Genomic DNA, 19,862 nt, shown 5'->3' on the forward strand with positions numbered 1-19,862 from the left:
CAGGGATCCCCGGGCGCCCTTCGGGTGGTGAGCTGGAATGTAGGTGGGCTCCTAGAGAAAATCAAGCGGGCGGTCTTACGACAGGCCAAGGGGGTCGGGTGGATGTTGTCCTTCTGTTTGTCCCTAGGGGGGTGGTCTCGAGGGCGGTGTTGGCTGGTATTCACCCTAGAGGGTTATCGGACCATTCCTCAGGGTACATCGACTTGCAGTTGGCGGGGCGCTGCCTCAGTTCCGATGGCGGATTACTTGACCATGAACTTGGGTTCGGTCTCGGACACTGCGACCTTATGGGAGGCATTGAAGCCCACCCTTAGAGGGGCAGACATTGCTTGGTGCGCGGCTGCACGTAAACGGCGCAGGGAAGCTTTGGTTGAGGCAGAGGCGGAGGTGGAAAGACTGGAGCGTCAAAGTAGGGTGGACACTTGTGGTGTGGGGGTACGACGCCTGCTGCAGGCTCAGCGGTCGTATGCCTCTCTTCTGTTAGATGAGGCCAGACAGGCATGGTTGGCTACTCGTAGCAGAGTTTGTCAATGGGGAGATAAATCTAGCAAAATGCTACATAGGCTCTGCCAGGGGACCCTTCGCCCACATGCCCTTCCGGGTATACTGGACGGGAATGGCTCACCACTGGTGAACCCCCAACCGATAGCGGATAGCTTCGCTGAGTACTATGCTGACCTCTATGCCCCGCGGGAATGCCTGACTGAAGAGTGGGTGGAGAGATTCATTGGGGTCCTCCCACCAAAGGCTGTGTCTGATGAGACGCAGCAACAGCTGGACTTACCACTGTCGGATGAAGAACTGGCTGGGGCCCTGGGGGGGGGGCTTAATTCCAGGAAGGCGGCAGGCTCTAACGGGTTTCCGAGTGAATTATTCAAGCGATACCATCTCCAATTGGCCTCGCATTATCGTGCGGTAGTAGAGGAATCCAGGGAGACCGGGAGGCTTCCCCCGGCTGGCTTCATGCGAAGGTGGTGGTGTTTCTGAAGCCAGGTCGGCTCCCGGAGCAACATGCCTCCTACCGCCCGATCTCACTCCTGAATGTGGAGGTCAAGGTGTTGGCCAAAGCGTTGGCTAACCGTCTCATGCCACATATATCGGCCCTGGTACACCCAGACCAGGCGGGCTTTATGCCTCAAAGGGCGACGCGCCACAACATCAGGCGGGCGCATGTGGCACTGGCGGCGATTAGACGGTCCGGGACTCCGGCTGCTCTTCTCCTGGCGGACATAGATAGGGCATTTGACTCCCTCAGTTGGGTCTACCTCTTCGCCCTCCTGCGCAGACTCAATTTTGGCCCACGCTTCTTGTCATCTATTCGCCTCCTGTATACCGAGCTGACCGCGTCAGTGAGGGTGTCCGGGGCAGTGTCCTCCCGCTTCTCGGTGCGGCGTGGCACGAGGCAGGGCTGCCCCTTATTCCCGTACCGTTTCGCCGTGGCGATGGAGCCGCTAGCGGCAAGGGTCCGTATGGATACGCAGTTAAAGGGATTTGAGTGGGCTCGAGGGGCCTCTGATAGAATTGCGTTGTACGCTGACGATGTCCTCTTTTTTCTGACGGACTTTAACAGGTCGGGCCGAGAATACTGGAGGTCATGAAAGTTTTCTGCAGAGGGCGGATGGAGGGCTCAAATACCTGGGAGTGTTCCTCACAGATGCGCCCGTGGTGTCATGGGAAAGGAACCTGGCACCGGTTTGGGAGCGCACGCGATCGGACATGAAACTCTGGTCCCGTAATGCCCCTCACGATCTATGGCCTTTCGGCAATCTTTAAGATGGTCTCACTACCACGGTTGATCTACCAGCTGCAAAACCACCCATATTCGATTGCGACCAGATTGTTCGCGCGGGTAAATTCTGCACTGCGTCAGTTTCTGTGGGGGGGGGGGGTAAGACGGTACGGGTAGCGATTCGTACGTGCTTTCTGTCCACATACTGTGAGGGATTGGCGACTTCCGATATTCTCTCCTATTACCAAGCCTCCCATCTCCTGATCTTCAATGAGTGATGGTATGGGGACAGAGGAGGTCTGGCGTACGCACTGGAGCGGCGCTTGATGGAGCCGCACACCCTACATACGTTGCTGTATTCGGCGCCATTGCGGAGGGATCTGCCGCCGGTTACGAAACTAGTCTTTATTGTCCGGCGACACTCCTTGAAGCGCATGGGGTGGTGGAATAAGTTGACGGATGAGACCTCTTTGTGGCACAACGGGCACTTGCTGGAGCTCGCAACGTTACAGGGCTTTCGGGATTGGGATGCCATTGGGATCTCGACCCTGGGGGATGTAGTGCGGAATGGTACGCTTAAGTCCTTTACGGACCTGCAGAAAGAATTCCACATGCCTCGATCTCAATTCTTCCGCTACTTGCAGCTCCGTCATGCCCTTTCCCCAAGCTTGGTGGGCATTAAGGCGGTTCCGGAGTTTAGCCCCCTGGAGGCCAAAGTTTTTATGGGAGATTTGGAGATTAAAAAGATTTCGAGTATATACCAGACCCTGGTCCCTCATAGTGCTCAGTCGACGGACAGATTGCGAGGAGTGTGGGAGGAGGACGTTGGCGCTCTTGAAGAAGAAGACTGGAGGGAGGCCCTTGCAGCCCCACGGGGGGCCGCGATAGCCATGCGTCTACGGCTCATTCAATTTAAATTTCTGCGTCGCGTCTATTTTACTCGGGCCCGGTTGTGGCGGGCGGGTCTGATCGCCTCCCCAGGGTGTCTCCGATGCGGTCAGGAGGAAGGCACCTTTTTCCATACGGTATGGTCATGCACTGCTCTGGACCGCTTTTGGCAAGGGGTTTTCGCTTGCATGTCGGAAGTGTTGGGGTGGATGTTCCCGCGCACCCCGCGGTTGGCCCTTCTCCATGTGATGGATGGGATAGGTGGCAACCTCTATAAACGGCATCTGCTGCTCCTGGGCCTTACCCTAGCTAAACGGGACATCGCCAGGAGCTGGAAGAATGATCGTGGGCCCCCGCTCTCTGCATTGAGGAATGGTCTAGATTTTAACATGGGGCTTGAACAGCCCATCTTCGTTGTACGTGGCTGTCCGCGGAAGCAATATAAAATATGGAAGAGGTGGGCGGACTATAGAGGATTGTGGCTGGATCCCCCGGGTGAGTCGAATTATCCCTCTGGTGATTGTTGTGAGAGGGACTGTCTGTAGGGTTAGGTCCTGCTTGGCGTGTGTGCTCCAGAGAGGCGCGGGGCCAGGGGGAGGACTCTGTTCCGGGTGCTCCTCTGTATAGATGTGGCTTGCTACGTATGATTCATTGGTATTTCATGCATTGAGCTGGGTGGTCATAAGCGCAATCTGGGGTGGGTGGCCCAGAGGGCGGGTGTAGGTTAATTGGCTCGCCTGACTCAGTTCTCTGGTGGAGGAACCTGTTTCTCTGTTAAGCCCAAGGCCCGCTTGAGCTTCATATATTTCTGTGGCAGTGACCTCTGGAGTGCAGAGCCCTGCGCCATGAGATGGGCTCTTTGAACAAGATTTTTGTTGGACAGGAATGTATTTCCTTTATTTGGGTGCCTAACGCAGATGCGCACAGAGAAATAAGGTCGACACTGCTACATGTTTTGTTGTCCATTTATAAGTAGGATGAGCCTGGGGGGTGGGGGTTGGGTTTTGTTCCCTTTTTATGTTCCTTATACGTTAATTGAGCACTGATATATGGTCACAATACAACTGGACGATATGTCTGATTTATGCATGATGTACTGCCCTCAAAATCAAGGTACTAAAATGTAATTCATGTCTAGGTCTCCTCGTGGATCTGCATTCTATCTTGTCACAATTCCGTCAGGGGGATGCACAGTCTGCTTATGTACTGTAATGTTTTTCTGCAATAAAATATGTTTTTTTAAAAAAATTACATTTGGGGGCATGATTTTGATCTGTTCAATGATCACAAACCCCTCACGCAGTTACTCAATGGAAATGGGCTTGGTAAAGCCTCAGCCATACTTGTTAGACTCCTTTCCAAGTTACAGGAGTTTCATTTCTCCATAAAACATGTTTCAAGGGGAAGACATTTTAGAGCAGATTGCCTCTCACGCATGGCTTTTCAGGATTCCTCTGAAATTGAGGATGTAGAAGACACTGAGTGTGTGGTCGCTGCTCTTGATGGCATTAAATAATGTCCCTACATTACTGAACATTCCTGGCTGGAAGCAAATAACAAGGATGAAAGTCTAAAACTCGTAACTGAATATATTGTTACGGGTTGGCCAGAAAATAGGAAACTTTGTATGAGTTGAAAGCCTTTGCCATGGTTGCATCTGAATTATCCTTGGTTAATGGCATGGTGAAGAGATATGATTCTTTTGTACCTCCCTCCAGTATCAGAAATGACATCATTCAATTTGCACACCAAGGTCATCTTGGAATTTCAAAGACTTCATAGCTCATCAAGTCTCACTATTCGTGGCCATCCCTTGAATCTCAAGTTGAGTTTCATATTGACTCATGCCCTGAGTGGCTCTTATCTGACAACAAATGGAAAGTTATGAACACACCTTTACTTCCTGCTCCTTTTCCCAATAAACCGTGGGAAAAAGTTGGTTTAGACTTCTCTGGACCCTATGATCTCCTTTCTCATGACCAAAAATATCTTATTTTGTTAATTGATTATCAATCCAAATGGGTTTACCATGTGTTCTGTGATTCAGCAAATTCCACCAATGCTATTAAGTTCTTTAGAAAATATTTTCGGTATAAGGTTCACCTTCTGTTATTGTTAAAGACAACAGCACCCATTTAATTTCTGAGAAGTTCAGTTCATTCCTAGTTGAACGTGATGTCAAACATTATAAGGTCTCTCTATATTCACCGACCTCGAATGGTTTAGTAGAAAGGGCAAACAGGTTGGTTAAAGATGCCATTCAAGCAGCCATTTCTTCTCACCAAGATGTACAAGATTTCCTTGAAGCCAAGCTGTGGTCTTAAAATATTTCCCCTAATTGTACCACAGGTGTTTCTCCATTTTCCTTTTTAAGAAGCAGGTCTGCTCACACCAGTTTGTGTCCCAATTGGTTACTTAACAAGAACAACAAGAGCACTGATGGCAATCAAGAATTGGCATCCAAAGTTTTACAAAAACAAAATCTTATGAAGTCTGTGCATGACTCTGCTAAAAACTTGAACGTACTTGAATTGAAGGTTGGTGATTGGGTTCTCATCAAAACTCCCAAAAAAGTAACTAAGGGTTTGTCAAAATTTTCCCCACCGGTACAAGTCACCGTTGTCAGCAGAGGTTCAGCCCTACTTGGTGTTAAAGGATGGTGGAACAAAAGGTCTTTGGTACATCTTTCTGTTTTACAGGCTCGCTCCTTACTTAACTTAACCAAAAAGGAGTTTAAGCATTGTGACTGGTCTTTTTGGTTACAAGCTCCAACATCCTATATTGAAAGTTCTTCCCCATCTTGCATTCCTGTTGCACACTCCAGCATGGAAAGTGCCTCCACTTCCTGGACTCCAGTTACACATTCCAGTCCATTAGGTCCTTCTGCCTCTAACACTGCTGTGATCACTGCTGACGCCTATTCCTTACCACCGGAATTGGGAGTTCGTTGTATAAAATTACCTTCCAAATTGAATGATTATGTTTTGTCATGATTTTATATTTCATTATATTGATATCATATTTTATTTGTTTAATTTTCTCTTATAGTTTTTGGTTACACTTCACATTTTGTTCTTTCTTTGTTTTTGCCCTTTTCATTTTGTTCCTTATGGAAAGGGAGAAGTAGTTACACTTCACATTGTTATTCTTGCCTTATGTTTTTGCACTTTTCATTTTGTTCCTTATGGAAAGGGAGAAGTAGTTACACTTCACATTGTTATTCTTGCCTTATGTTTTTGCACTTTTCATTTTGTTCCTTATGGAAAGGGAGAAGTTGTAGTGTGTACTTACTCCATCCTTGCGCTGGGGTTCGGCGCAAGGATGTCCCGTGCCATTCAGATGTCCCATGCCACTCGTGTATAGTTAAAGAGGGTTCCATAATTGGACCCTGCTCGGTGTGTCCCAGGGTTCTGACAACGTTAGTCAGTTGTCTGGAGTCCTGATGCACAGCGGGGGCGTCTGGTTATGGGTGCTGTTAAATTGTGAATAAACTTCAAGCATTTTGCCATAAAGAAGCCTCCAGCCTCTTTACTACAGCTACCCAGTTGGAATGCTTTTACTAGATCAAAAGAGAGCAGACACTACAGGAATGCACAAGATAAACAAGCATTATCAAAGCAGTAGGTCTTGCATAGGAAACCTATTAACTTTGTCAGTGTTTTTAGCCATGTTGTACAGGATTCCTTGATGCTGTGCTGCATGGCTGAAAAGAAAAAAAGCCAATGTCAAAGCCAGCCACTTCATTTTGTATGCACGCACCTTAAAATGACTGTCAGTTTTTTTTCTTCTTTTTATTAGCCGATCCGAGTTGGAGTCCATAGAATATTTAAAAGTAAGAGGCTCATCTAATATTGTATTTCTGGTAATTGGATCTCCTCTGTTATCCTCTATGTTTCTACACCAACTTAACAAGACAGAATTTGCCTTACTGTGTGAAAAGAGCGCTCTAGACTGAGAACCTATTATGTTAGAATTGTAATGTAATGTATAGTTCTACAGGTGTGAGGTAATAATAATATAGCTCAAGGGTTCTGATGTCCACTCTCTTCATAGAGCGTAAGCATTAACAGTGCTTCATTAGAGGTTCTGATACAGATTCCCTCATGTTACTACTCTGATAATATAAACTTGTATCCTGTACAAGACAGTACTATATCCTGCAGAAGAGCAAGCCTGCCTGTCACCAAAATCAAAATCTTTTGCCTTGTTGTTGAGTGTTGTTTAAGACTGGTAGCCTATAGCCATTAACTGGCCATTCTGCTGAAGTCCATGCAAAGAGAGCTGTTTGATAAGACACAGCTGATCATCTGAATGTAGGAGAGAGGTTGAAGAGCGGTAAGTATCACTAAGTATTGCTTTGTTTTTTTAAGCAAATTATTGTCACATTTACCATGGAAAAGACCAGAAGCCATGTAATGGTATTAAGGAGATGACAGTTAGAGAAATGGATAAGGGCCATAGTTTTATATTCACTGCTGACAATTCCTTTATATATTAAGTTTCAACACATATTTTAGAATATTTAGCAGATAATCACCAGCGACTTTTGAAACATTTTCTAAAGGTTCCAGTGGTCTGCATGCTTCTTTTGTTAGAGAGCTGAAGAAACAAGTGGGCAAATTGTGCTCAAAATACTTAACACAATCGATATTCTCACAGGAAACACCTTGTGGTGTTCATCAGAGAAGTTATGTTTTACCTTCTTCTTTTTAGTTTTGTTAATTACGTTGCAGCAGCTATAGCATCATTCCATCCTTGATTCAGGGGGGTCCACGCTGACCTGTACTTCCTGAACTAATTAATTGGATTATGGTCTAATATTGTATTTTCCTTTTAATTGACTCTGGCTTGTAGTAGGACTGCTCCACAGTTGTACAAAATGTTTCATATTGTTTGTGCATAGCTCATTATCCTTCTGCAAATGCCACTTTGCCCACTACATTCAGTTTACGATGTGAGCATTCTGCTTTGTCTGAGAAGGGACCACCTCAGAAGCCATCTTACACAGTCTTTTTACATAATAGCGCTGCAGGTTTGCATGCACTCTTTCATTGCATTCATCATTTTGCAGACCCAACAGCTCCAAAAGCGTATTCAAAATAATAAATGATATCGCCAGCCCCGCTTGCACTAAAAATAAGATCCTCCCTACGCAGGAACTTTGTGATAGTCTGGCTGCCTTTTTTAAAGATAAGATCTGCAAAATCATTGAAGGGTTGGAAGGTGATAGCACAGTTGATGGGGCTAGTGGTCCCCCACAGGATAAGAAGGAGGACTGGAAGGGACTGAGTAAAGCTTCGGATCAGTGGCCTCTCTTAGATCATTTTGATTTTCCCTCGATGGAGGACTTTAATCGGATGGCTCTAGGGATCTCATCCCGTTCATCACTGGACCCTCTTCCCTATAGGATCTGGAAAGCATTAGGCTCCAAGCTGTTCCCTCTGCTAAGACAGCTATGTGATCAATCCCTGGGTAGTGGGATGGTCCCTTCCTGTAGGAAGCAAGCAGTGGTAACCCCCTTATTACAAAAAACGTCGCTTGGCCCAGCCTGTCTTAAAAATTGCAGGCCTACCTCACTCCTTCCATACCCGGTGAAGATCATTGAGCGCCTTGTAAGCAGGGCACTCCCCCAGTTTCTGGAGGTAATTAATTTACTGGATGACGTGTAATTCAGCTTCTGCCCAGGACATGGGACAGAAACTGCCTTGCTGACTGTGTTGGACGATCTTTGTCTGTGTGCAGACAAGGGTCATTCTCCTATATTGATCTTGTTGGACCTGTCCGCCACATTCAACACATTCAATCACAAGGTTCTCCTAGAATGATTGGGAGGAGTGGGGGTAGTGGGCCTGGCTCAGAAGTGGCTTCATTCCTATCTGTCTGACATATGTCAGGCTGTGACACTTTCCCCTTTTCAGTCTAAGTTCACCAAGATACATCATGGTGTACCACAGGTTTCTGCGATCAGCCCTATTCTATTTAATGCCTATATGCGCCCCTTGGTGGATGTCATTAAATCCCACGGCATAGGCCTGGTAAATTATGCGGATGACACCCAGCTTATTCTCTCCTTGGAGGGAGGACAGTCATCCACTGTGGAGAACTTCCATGTATGCAGAGCGTGGTATACTCCCTGCAATTTAACGCAGATAAAACAGAGCTCCTTTATATTGTAGGTGGGAGAGTGTCATATCCTCTCCCAGCCGACTTCTGGCCTACTTCTGCCGATCCCCCGCTGGCACCTTCTAGGTCGGTTTGCAATTTGAGAATCTGTTTTAATGAGAAGTTGACTTTGGAAAAACAAGTTAATAAGACCGTTGGGAGCTGTTTTTCCCTTATTAGGGCCCTCAAGAAAATCCTCCCTATGCTTCCTATACATACTCAGGCACTGGTAGTAAGAAGTGTCATCATGAGCAGGTTAGATTACTGCAATGCCTTGCTGCTGGAGTCCCCCAAATATCTAATTGGGATACTGCAGAGAATCCAGAATGCAGCGGCCAAGCTGGTTTTGATGAGGCCTCATCAGTCCTCCTCCTCCCAGGCCCTTGTGGAGCTTCATTGGCTCTCAATTCTGCAGAGGGTTCACTTCAGATCCCTCTGTGTTGTGTTTAAGGCACTGCACGGTCTAGGGCCAATACCGGTGCAGAATAAATTCAGCTGGTATGCTCCCACTTGCTGTCTTCGGTGCTCCTCAGCTAACTGGGTGAATGTACCTATGGTCAGAAGAGCTAAACTGGGGCGGGGTGGGGGATGGGGGGGGGGGAAGCTTTTAGTTTTGCTGCTGCAAGGCTCTGGAATAACCTACCCACGGAGCTCTTCTGCCGTTCAGAAAGAAAATGAAAACTTGGCTCTTTCCCAGAGTATAATGCCATTTCTGCCCTCTGCAACAGGCTTTTCAGTCTCTCAGCGCCAGGATACCCGGCGGGTTGAAGTGCGCTCTACAAATATTCTTTACATTACATTAAATCTTGTGTATATATATTTTCTTTTGCGAGCATCAGTATCGCAGGTTAAATCACTTTATTTTGCCTTCTTGGATTTTAGGAAACTCTCCTAGTGTATTTGTAGGGGCACTTCACTACAAAAAGTCCTAGACTATAGTGTTGGGTTAGTTCAGTGAAATGTTGCATGCATTTATTGCATTGTTATTCACGAAGCAAGAAAGATAGTTTCCTACAAATAAATGCTTAGCTTATATTGGTGATCCAATTTCACCATGCTAAATTTGGTTTTCCACATACCTTCGGCTGTTTTGGTTGGCAACTTTTGAAATGTTCAAACTTCCAGTGCAGCAGATGTTTCTTTGAATCCAGTTGCTGAATGTTAATTCTGTAATCTCTGCTCATGAATTAACAAGCTCTGTTGGATATATTGCTTCAATTGGAGAAATGGGTTTTCACATTTTCCACTGTGGAAGTGTTTGAAAAAAGATTTTTCCACTTGCCTTTTTTCTTTCCTTCCCCGTCTCAATGTTTTTTTATTTCTCTTCTATTTTTTTGACAAACCTAGCATTCCTTATTTGATGTTTGTTTACCTGTGGTTCGTTGTACCTCTTTATGTTCATGTTATTATTTTTTTCTGGCTTGCATTTAATAATACTGTTATCCCAGCCCATCGCTAAAATCCCAGTGGCTTATCGATTTCTGCACTAAACGGCATGATAGTCTGCTTTTTTAATAAGATTTAGAGACCCTTTTCAAACCGGGTAGATTTAAATTTCTTTTTTTTTTTTTATAATGTTTTTTTTTTTATTTTCATTTCATTGTCAGGATTTTACATACATCTATTAACTACAGTCGTCTCCATTTGCAATGGTACAATACAATCTTCGGACACTACACACATAACAAGGTTGCTCAATACATTCCAATCTCTAGTTCCTTAGTAAAAACATCCCTCCCTCACATCACCCCATCCTCACCCTTGTATTAACCGGTATAGGCTTAGTAGAAGGTCTCCCCTCAGGTCAAGTGCTACTTTCAGGGGTCAAAGACGTACATGGTGGTTCACAAACATTCTCCCGGGATTCATTCCATTTCCCCCATATACTCGTCCATTTTTTGGGGCATCCCCGATGGGTGTAAACTGCTTTTTCAGCTACCATAGCTGTGTCCATATCATTCTCCCATTGTAACTGCGTGGGTAGCACCCCAGATCCCCAGTTTCTTGCTATATTGCTCTTCGCCGCCGGGTAGATTTAAAGATTCTTATTGTTGTTGGCTTATTGACAAGTGTTTAAAATAAGCATTTTTCCATTTGCTACATACAACGGTCTATTTTGTTCAATTACTTGAATATACCTTAAACTGTAATAATGTAATTGCATAACTCTCAGTTTCTTCCTTTTATTTCAAGACAGGACTAGAATATGTGCATTTGATTGAACTGTGTTTATTTGGGCGTTTATGTCCTATTCTGTTATGGGATTCTGTATATATGTAGAATTAGCTAGTAGTACATTTGGTTAGTTAGAAAATGGCTTCCAGAACTAACTGAATGGTATTTTTCAAGTGGTGACTGGGATGTTTTGTGGCAACCAATTGGATCTGTTTAATGACAATGCCTATCAAAGGATTTTTCTTTTGACTGGCTGCCTTGGAAGGTTTACAGAATCTTCATAACACTAGATAACGCAAAAAACAGGCCTAGAAAACTCTTTAGCATCATTAGACACAAATCTCCTAGCCTGCTACCTCCGCAATGCAAGCTTCCAAAGAATTGTGATAACTTTGCAATCTTCTTTGAGGAAAAAATCAACAAAATTGAACTTTCCCTTGAGATCAACATCAATACCCTCTGCAAGATCCCCCAGCCCGAGATCAGGACGCCCCATACAAACCTCCTTCAAAATCGTGGAAATCTTTCAGCCCTATACATGCAGATGAGATAGTCAACCTGATCTCCACATCTAAGCCTACCTCACACGCTCTAGATCCTTTGCAGCCTCAATTGACCAAAAAGCTTAAACTCTCCCTTGCCCCGCTGTGGTGAAGATCATTAACAGTTCACTGCAATCCGGCATCATCCCGGAATGCCTCAAACAGGGGCAAGTCACGCCACTGCTAAACAAAACAGACCTAGACAAAAAAGATCTGAACAACTACAGACCAGTCTCAAACCTACCTCTTCTAGCTAAAATCCTAGAAAGATGCGTGCTCTTGCAATTTACCCAACACCTGGATAGCATCAACCTACTCGACACCAACCAATCGGGCTTTAGAAAGGGATGTAGCACGGAAACCGCGATCCTCGTCGTCATTGATGACATGCACAAATCATTGGATGCGGACAAATGCTGCCTTCCCATCCTCCTAGATCTATCAGCAGCTTTTGACACGGTTGATCACATCCTCCTCATTAAGACTCTTCAAGAAAGGGCAGGTCTAGATGAGGTGATCTTACACTGGTTCTCCTCCTTCCTCCACAACCGCACTCAAAGAATAAAAATCAAAAACTGCTCGTCTGACCTACATCAAGTTAGCAAGGGAGTTCCCCAAGGATCAGTGCTTTCCCCACAACTTTTTAACATTTACATGGAACCACTCACAACCTTACTCAGAAAAGCTAACATCCCCTTTCACCTTTATGACGATGACACACAGATCTACCTGGGAACCACATCCATTGACGACATTCAGAGACTCAATGACACGCTTAGAGAAGTCCAACACTGGCTATCAAGGAACCACCTAAAACTCAATCAAGACAAGACTGAAATACTCCTCATCTCAAACAAAGAAGAGAACCCTCAAATTACAGAATGGTTATCTGCAATCGATACACTCGACGGTAACATCACCCTGACGGATTCTGTGAAATCACTAGGCATCACTTTAGACCCGAAACTGAACATGACAAAACACATTAAGATCTCGGCAAAGAGCGCCTTCCTGAACTTAAAGCTATTGAACAAAATAAAACCTTTCATCCCAGCCAAGGACCTTAAACAAGTTACCCAATCACTGGTGTTATCCAGATTGGACTATGAGATCGCAAAATTGTCAGGCGCAGCAAAGGCTCACCTGGCATCCCTTAAAACAACACTAAACGCAGCAGCTAGAATGGTCACAGGAGTGAAGAAATTTGACCATATCTCACCCGAACTCAGAGAACTAAAATGGCTCCCAGTTGAAATGCGTGCCAGTTTCAGAACAACCTGTCTCACCCACATAACCCTTCACACAGGCAAACCCGAATACTTGGCCTCCAAATTAAAAAAAAGCCAGACAAACCAGGGCCCTCCGGAGCTCAAACACACTACTACTCATCCCAATGAAAGCATGCAAACAAAAAACCGTTGCCCACTCCTTCGCGGGAAACGCGCCCAAAAAGTGGAACGCTATCCCCCGTCATATAAGAACTATCTCCTCCTTCGCAAAATTCAAAGAGCAACTCAAAAATCTTTTCCTTGAGTGGTCCCTAGCAAAAGGGCAGGAGACACAGAAGAGATATTGACAATACCCACTGATGGGGGTGGGATACCAATTGTACGGTCACCTTGATAAGGTACTACGAGTATGCATTGACACTATTGACTTTCCCTCCAATGCGCAAAGTGTATACCTGATATTGTTTCGGGACTCTTGACACTTGTGCCGATATCTGCACTGCACTTACTGTGAATGTCTGTTTGGTCTTTGCATTTGAATGGTTGTGAAGCGCTCCAATACCTCCGGGTCTGGCTATATAAAACTTCATAATAAATAAATAAATAAATACATAAATTGTTGTGGCAGTTGCTTTATCAGTACATTGAAACCATGCACTTCTAATTAATAATACATTGACAGTGCATTTTGAATGGAAGATGATACGAAAGTCCCTATGTACTCTAAAGGTCTAATGTTACAACCATAATTGTGGTTTCTTTGGCAATATCCCAACATTCATGTTCTGTTTTTGTTTGTTTTTATAGTTGCTGATGAGCCTTCAAAATCTATTGTAGACACATCTCCAGGATTCAGTCACAGTTCGCCTCCTCTGCATCCAACTACATCAAACAGTATATCCAGTGAAAACCGATTCCATTCTCTCCCTTTCAGTCTATCCAAAATGTCAGGCACAAATGGAACAATGGGGCATACACCTCTTTCCTTATCTGTTCAGTCTGTCATTGGGGAATTGGGCAATGCCTCAATCCAGGATAGTCTGGTAGCTCCTGTGCCTCTCACAAACTTGCATGGTTTAGAAGTGGGCTCATTGGCTGAAGTTAAAGAGAACCCACCCTTCTATGGAGTGATTCGCTGGATTGGTCAACCACCTGGGGTAAATGAAGTATTGGCGGGCCTGGAACTGGTAATTAATATAAATGACATGTGAAACTGTTCTTCATTTGAAATTTCTAGTATCTTTTATGTTTTATATGTGCTAATATTGATAGTTCTTAAGCATGCTACATCCAGTGGTTGAGCAATTCGATATGAAGATCGTTTGAAGATGCACTCTGCCTATAAACATAGAATCACATTTCAAAAGTACAGAGTTTCTTCTTCAATAAACTTGTTTTATATTATTCAGATAGACAAAGACCCAACAACATCTTTTCTGGCTGTGCTCCATGGCCATCTTCATGGCTAGGCTAGACATTTCACACTGTTTGTAAGAGAGACTTCTAAATTCCAGTGTCTTTAATCAAATAATTGCAAAACAGAAGCTTCCTAAATTTGATCAGCGAAGGATAGAAGCCAGTAAGTCACAGAGATGATAAAGAGTCTATGCTGTGGGGCACGGACAAACACAAGATGGACAGGTTTGGTCAAAAAAAGCCATTAAATATGAAGCAAGAAAATAAGAGTGACAATTAAGCCAATCAATAGTAGGGAATGGGCAGGTTATAAACCCTTGTAAGTTCTTGGTGTGCCCTCAATAGGTCTGTATAGTGTGCAAAAGGGTAACTCCATATTCCTATGTGGGCTTGGCTATCGAAAATTAGATGAGGAAAATTGCCAACAAAGGAATCAATACAAAAATCAAAATGATAACATTTAATTTAGTTGCGGATGTCCTTGGGTGATATTGTATAGAAGTTGTAATAAATTTGAAACAGTAAAGTGTCTAATGAATCACAAAGACAGACATATCTCTTGTCGGGCACAATTGTGAGACTGTTTTTTTCTTTGTCTCGAAAAGGTTTGGCAATTCTTGTACACATCTTAGCTGCACAAAGCCGCCCGGTCTACAATATACATAATAATAATAATAATAATAATAATATCTCTCCTTTGGGCTATTTTTTTACCTTTCCAAGTTTTGTTTTAATACAAAGACGGACAATCTTGTGTTTTCACTAGTGTGGGTCTTCAGTACATTGACAAATGTGAAGGAGCAACAGTATGAAACTTTGTTGGACAACACATTGTCAATGTATTATCTATGTTATCATTATCTTGGCGTTCCATCATTTATTATCTGTTTGAATCTAATATAATTTGCTAAATTTAAAACGCATCTACGCCGGTCTTTGTGATTCATTCAACTCCTTACTGTTTCAAATTTATATCAATTTATCTACGATGTCACCCAAGGACATCCGCAACTAACTTAAATGTTATAATTTCTTTTTTAGAATGATTCCCGTGTTGGTAGTTTACCTTACCTCAATAGGTCTTATGCAACAATGTTGCAAACATTTTTTGTTGCTCTGTTTTACAGACAATAATGTGAAAAAAAATACATATATGCCACTAAAGCCCTGACATCAGCAACAGATACATTAAACCATTTTCCAAGACTGCTAGTCGATCAATAATTAAAGGTGACAAAGTTAAATAAATTATGTAGAATGTACCCGAAGTACATAAGGATGGCAGGCAAAATTAAATTATGCATATTACAATTGTTGTGAACTTGTGTGCAACAAGTTAACTGCTTTTCTCAAATTGTAATTTGAGTTTGTCTACAAATGCAATGTTTTGAATGACTCACTATGATGTTATCTTGAGGTATTTTATGTTATTAGGTTAATATTTATGCCTACAGTCTGCAGTAGTTGTGGCCCGTCAGTAAGGGTGCTGGGGCTCCAGACCTCTTTCCCCCAAAGCACGACAAGTGTCTGTGAAGCTAAACAAAGGGCAGCCTTACAGACACTCATTATGTCAGAGTATCGAGGCTCTTTACATGTACTAATGCTGAAGTGACTGGCAGACTGAGCCATGGTTAGCCAGGCTTCAGATATATCAGCAATGAGGGCTTTGACAACCACAGCCCTACAAGGAACCTCCTCCCTCATGACAAGTGGGAGCTGCACTTCTAGTCAGCCATGGGTGACTCAGGTTTAAGCCTTGAAGTGCCCAGGGTTGAATGTCTATCAATGACTCCTTACACCACTCTTTCCCAACTCGTCACTGAGTGGGGTAGGATAAGCAAGTCTCAGTGATCCCACCACACTCTTTGACTAGTTAGGAAAGGTCATCCTGTCATTGGCGGTCTCGTAGCAAGGTTAGCCAATAAGAGAAGGTGGTGGAATCTTCTCTTTGCTTCTTCCCTTTCTGAAGCCTCCTGCTCTGTCCTGCCACCCATTAATCCACTTTCATGCATGCAACCCAGTAACTGCTTTTCTGAATGTTTTGGTATATATGTGTATGTGTTTGTGTGTGATTATGAATGTATATGTATTTGCGTGTGAGTGCTGTGAATGGCTGTGTTTGAATGGATGGGTGTGAGTATATGCATGTGTGTCTTTGTGAATGGATAGCTGAGAGTAGGTGTGCCTGTGTGTACTTGTGAATAAATGAGTGGGTGCATGTGCGTGCATGTGTGCTTGTGAATGAATGGGTTTCAGTGTGTGTGTGTGCGTATGTGAATGTGTGAGTTGAGTGTTCTCCTGTTTGTCCGATGAATTACTCATCAAAACAACCAGCCTTCATTGGTCTGTAGAAAACAAAAAGGACCCGAAAAACATGTGCTAAGGCCTGCTCCATCTACAGAAGACAAAATGATCCAGAGAATGGTTTCCAGGTTTGTAACGTTCTAGGTTTTATTTGGGACTTTTACATTTTGCCTTTGCACTTCATTGATGAAGAGGCCTAGTTTCTGAAAATAAATAGTATTCAAAGGGCAAAGACATGTGTTGGAGAATACTTGCTTTAAATAATACATCTGAAAGAGACATCTAGCCGCAGATTCCTTACCTTTGAATTTCCCAGATTTTTCTTCGAAGCAACACTCCTGCGCGCCTGTATGTGGTGTCAGTTGGCTCTACATGATGATGTCGTCGCCGTAGTGATGCCCACATCTCCTATATAGGCTCCATAACGTCAGTTCTTATCTTTCAGCACAAGTCAAGCGCTGATCCGTGAAGAGAGCTACCTTCTGTCACTTTTTGACAGACTTTTTTTTTATGTTTTGAAGACATACCCCCCCCCCTCCCCTTTATGGCGAGTAGACTTTTTTCCATCATATCTAAGAAAACTTCTGGATTCAAGCTGTCTTATGCCTGTCACTGCGCCATGTAGGTGAAGGAGCCACACCTGTTTTGCCCCTGGTGCCTGGAGCTCAAGCACAACTTGAAGTCGTCCTCCGACTGCCTCGCCTTGGCTCAGATAGCTTTGAAGGAATGACCCCTAAAGCTACTTGCGGCCCGGCACTCGGCACCACATCTTACGATTCCTATGAGGTCTCGTTCACGGTCCTGGTTGAGAGGAAGGTCCTGGCACTGCTCGGGGAGTCCCAAATCCCGCCCCCCCCCACTCTCAAGGTCTCATTCTTCTGAACCTGCTCCCGAGGCAGCTCCGTTCTTCCCCGCTTTTCCTGTAGTCCGGGCGACACCCGCCCAACTTAAAGAATTTTATGATGCCATGTGCCTCCTATTTGGATGGCCGGACCCTACCGGTGCACCTTTGTTCCCTGCAGTGTTAGAGAGGGCTCAATTGTGTTCCGCTCCGGCAGCTCCAGCCCCGAAGACCCCTCCCCTCATGGATCCAGACCAATGCCAGTCGTGCCATTGAGACTTTCCCCTGCACCATCTAATTTCAGATTACCTGGAGCCTGGTTGGCTCCTACTGAGGCAGACAAAACCTACAGGTCCTAGGTCGTTTCCTCTGCCTTTTTCTGAAGGGTTAGAAATAGAAGATTGAGCGGGCGGGTCTTCCAGCTCCCTTCTTTGGCAGTCAAGACTGATATCTTGACAGAGGTCCAACAGCCCTGTCTCTCCGCTTCGGAAGCCTTGCTGCCTTTTAACAAGGCCTTTACAGATGTTCTACTGGCAACCTGGATGAAGCCCAGCAAAACAGTTGCCCACCTCCATCGCCCTGCTTCGGCAATCCAAACTTCCTCACTACCCACCCTACCCTGAAGCACTTGGTAGTCCAAGCCTCTCCTCCCCATGGTGCATTCCCTTCAGCTCCCCCAGATAGGGAATTCAGGAGACTGGACAGTTGGGGTAAGGAACTTTTTTCTTCTGCCAGCCTGGCAATGCACTCGGTGATCACCCAATGCTTTTGGGCCGCTATTCTCATACCCTGTTGGAAACTGTTGTTTAAGTGCTGCCACAGGTCCAGGAGGAGTCCTTGGCAATCCTCTCCCAAGCAGTATCAGACGGGAGGAACACATCAAAGTTTGCCGTCCATTGTGGTCTTGTCACGACCAACTCACTAGGCAGAGCGACTGCTCGACGCCACCCTGGTTAAAAAGGCAGACATGACCGTGGAACGGTATAAGGACTTGTGGGTTACGGCCAAGTACTTGGGCCTCTCAGTGACCACTCATCTCCAGTCTGCCTTTCGCTACTTTCGTGGCTACAGAAGGGTTTTCTGCTGTGCCAGCTCTATCTCAGCCACAAGACCGCACAGGTTCAGCAACCTCAGCGCAGCCGAGGGTGTGGCTTGTTCCATCCCAGTGGGTTGGGCAGCCAGAGGGGGTCAGTTCATCACCCCCCCTGCAGCCTCAGCCTCCACACCCTCCTAGTCTTGCCCTTCAAGATGACCTCCACCGCTGGCTCGATATCACACCGGACAAGTGAGTCCTCCTGATAGTCCGAAGGGGCTACTTCTTCCCCTTCAAGACTGCCCCTCCCATCATCTTATGACCGGCTGACACAGGATCATCTTATTTTGCTTCAAGAGGAATTCATGCGTTTCTTGGCCAAGGGAGCTATATAGAGGGTTCCGGCACATGAAGTAGACTGTGTGGTTGTTATTCCTGCTTCTTTGTGCTACTGAAACTGGACGAGGGCCTTCATCCTATCCTAGATCTAGGAGCCCTCAACTACTTCCTCAAAAAGGAAAAGTTCAATATGCTCACAATGGCTCAGGTCCCGTCTTCCCTGAAACTGGGAGACTGGATGGTAGCGTTGGACTTGCAAGACTCTTATTTCCATATTCCCACACTGCCTGCTTATTGGCGCTACCGGCGGTTTATGGTAGACCACGAGCAGTTTCATTTCACCCTGCTCCCCTATGACCTTACCAGCGCCCCTCGGATGTTCACCAAGGTGATGGCAGTGGTTGTAGCTCATCTGCGCTGATCAGGGATATCAGTCTTCCCCTATCTCAACGACAGGCTGTTGAAGGTGGACTCACCCCAGGCTGCCATCAAAGCTGTTCTGGACAAAGTGCAATTTCGGGCCTGTCCTCCTAAGTGGCAAGTCCAGGATATTCTGGCTAAGATACTGATGTTTCTGTCTGTATCCTGGAATCAGTGAGAATGACTCTGTGGCTTCTGGGCCTCATGGCCTACTCCATCCTGAATGCCAGATGGCAAATGCGACGGGACCTGAAGTTCCATTGGGCGCAGCATCAGGGAAACCTCTTCAACATGGTCTATATTGCATAGGGAACTACGCAGGATTTGCAGTGGTTGCTTACAAATCACGATTGGGTCACAGGCAGACTCCTCTCCCTTCCCCAAGCAGACCTCACAGTAATGAAAGATGCGTCACTCCTGGGATGTGGCGGCAACCTGGGAGAGGTGGAGATCGGAGGACTCTGATCTCGGGCGGAATCCTGACTCGACATTCAACCTGCTGGTGCTACGAGTGATTTATTTGGCATTAAAAACCTTTCTTTCTTCCATCAATGGGAGACTAGTACAAGTGTTCACAGACAAAACCACCACCATGTGATAATGCAACAAACAGGGCAGGGTGGGGTTGTGGACTCTTTGTCAAGAGGCTCTGCGTCTCCGGACTTGGCTGAAAAACCAGGTGATATCCCTGGTGGTTCAACATCTGGCAGGTTCGCTGAATGCCAGAGAGGACAAACTCAGCTGTCAATTCCAAGCTAATCACGAGTGGCATCTCATCTGGAGT

At 45.2% G+C, this 19,862-nt stretch overlaps 1 protein-coding gene across 7 annotated transcripts in view; it reads left to right on the forward strand.

The window, feature by feature from the left end:
* CYLD (CYLD lysine 63 deubiquitinase) overlaps window positions 1-19,862 on the forward strand; it is a 516,546-nt gene that overhangs the window by 252,617 nt on the left and 244,067 nt on the right. For 5 of the 7 annotated variants that reach the window (XM_086945164.1, XM_086945166.1, XM_086945165.1 and 2 more), the window contains exon 7: window positions 13,533-13,912. In XM_086945164.1, the coding sequence (XP_086801290.1) occupies window positions 13,533-13,912 (380 nt within the window). The remainder of the gene's footprint in view (window positions 1-13,532; window positions 13,913-19,862) is intronic. The other 2 variants (XM_086945167.1, XM_086945162.1) reach the window with 1 other exon arrangement.

This window comes from Lissotriton vulgaris, chromosome 12 (assembly GCF_964263255.1).
Source record: "Lissotriton vulgaris chromosome 12, aLisVul1.2, whole genome shotgun sequence".
NCBI lineage: Eukaryota > Metazoa > Chordata > Amphibia > Caudata > Salamandridae > Lissotriton > Lissotriton vulgaris.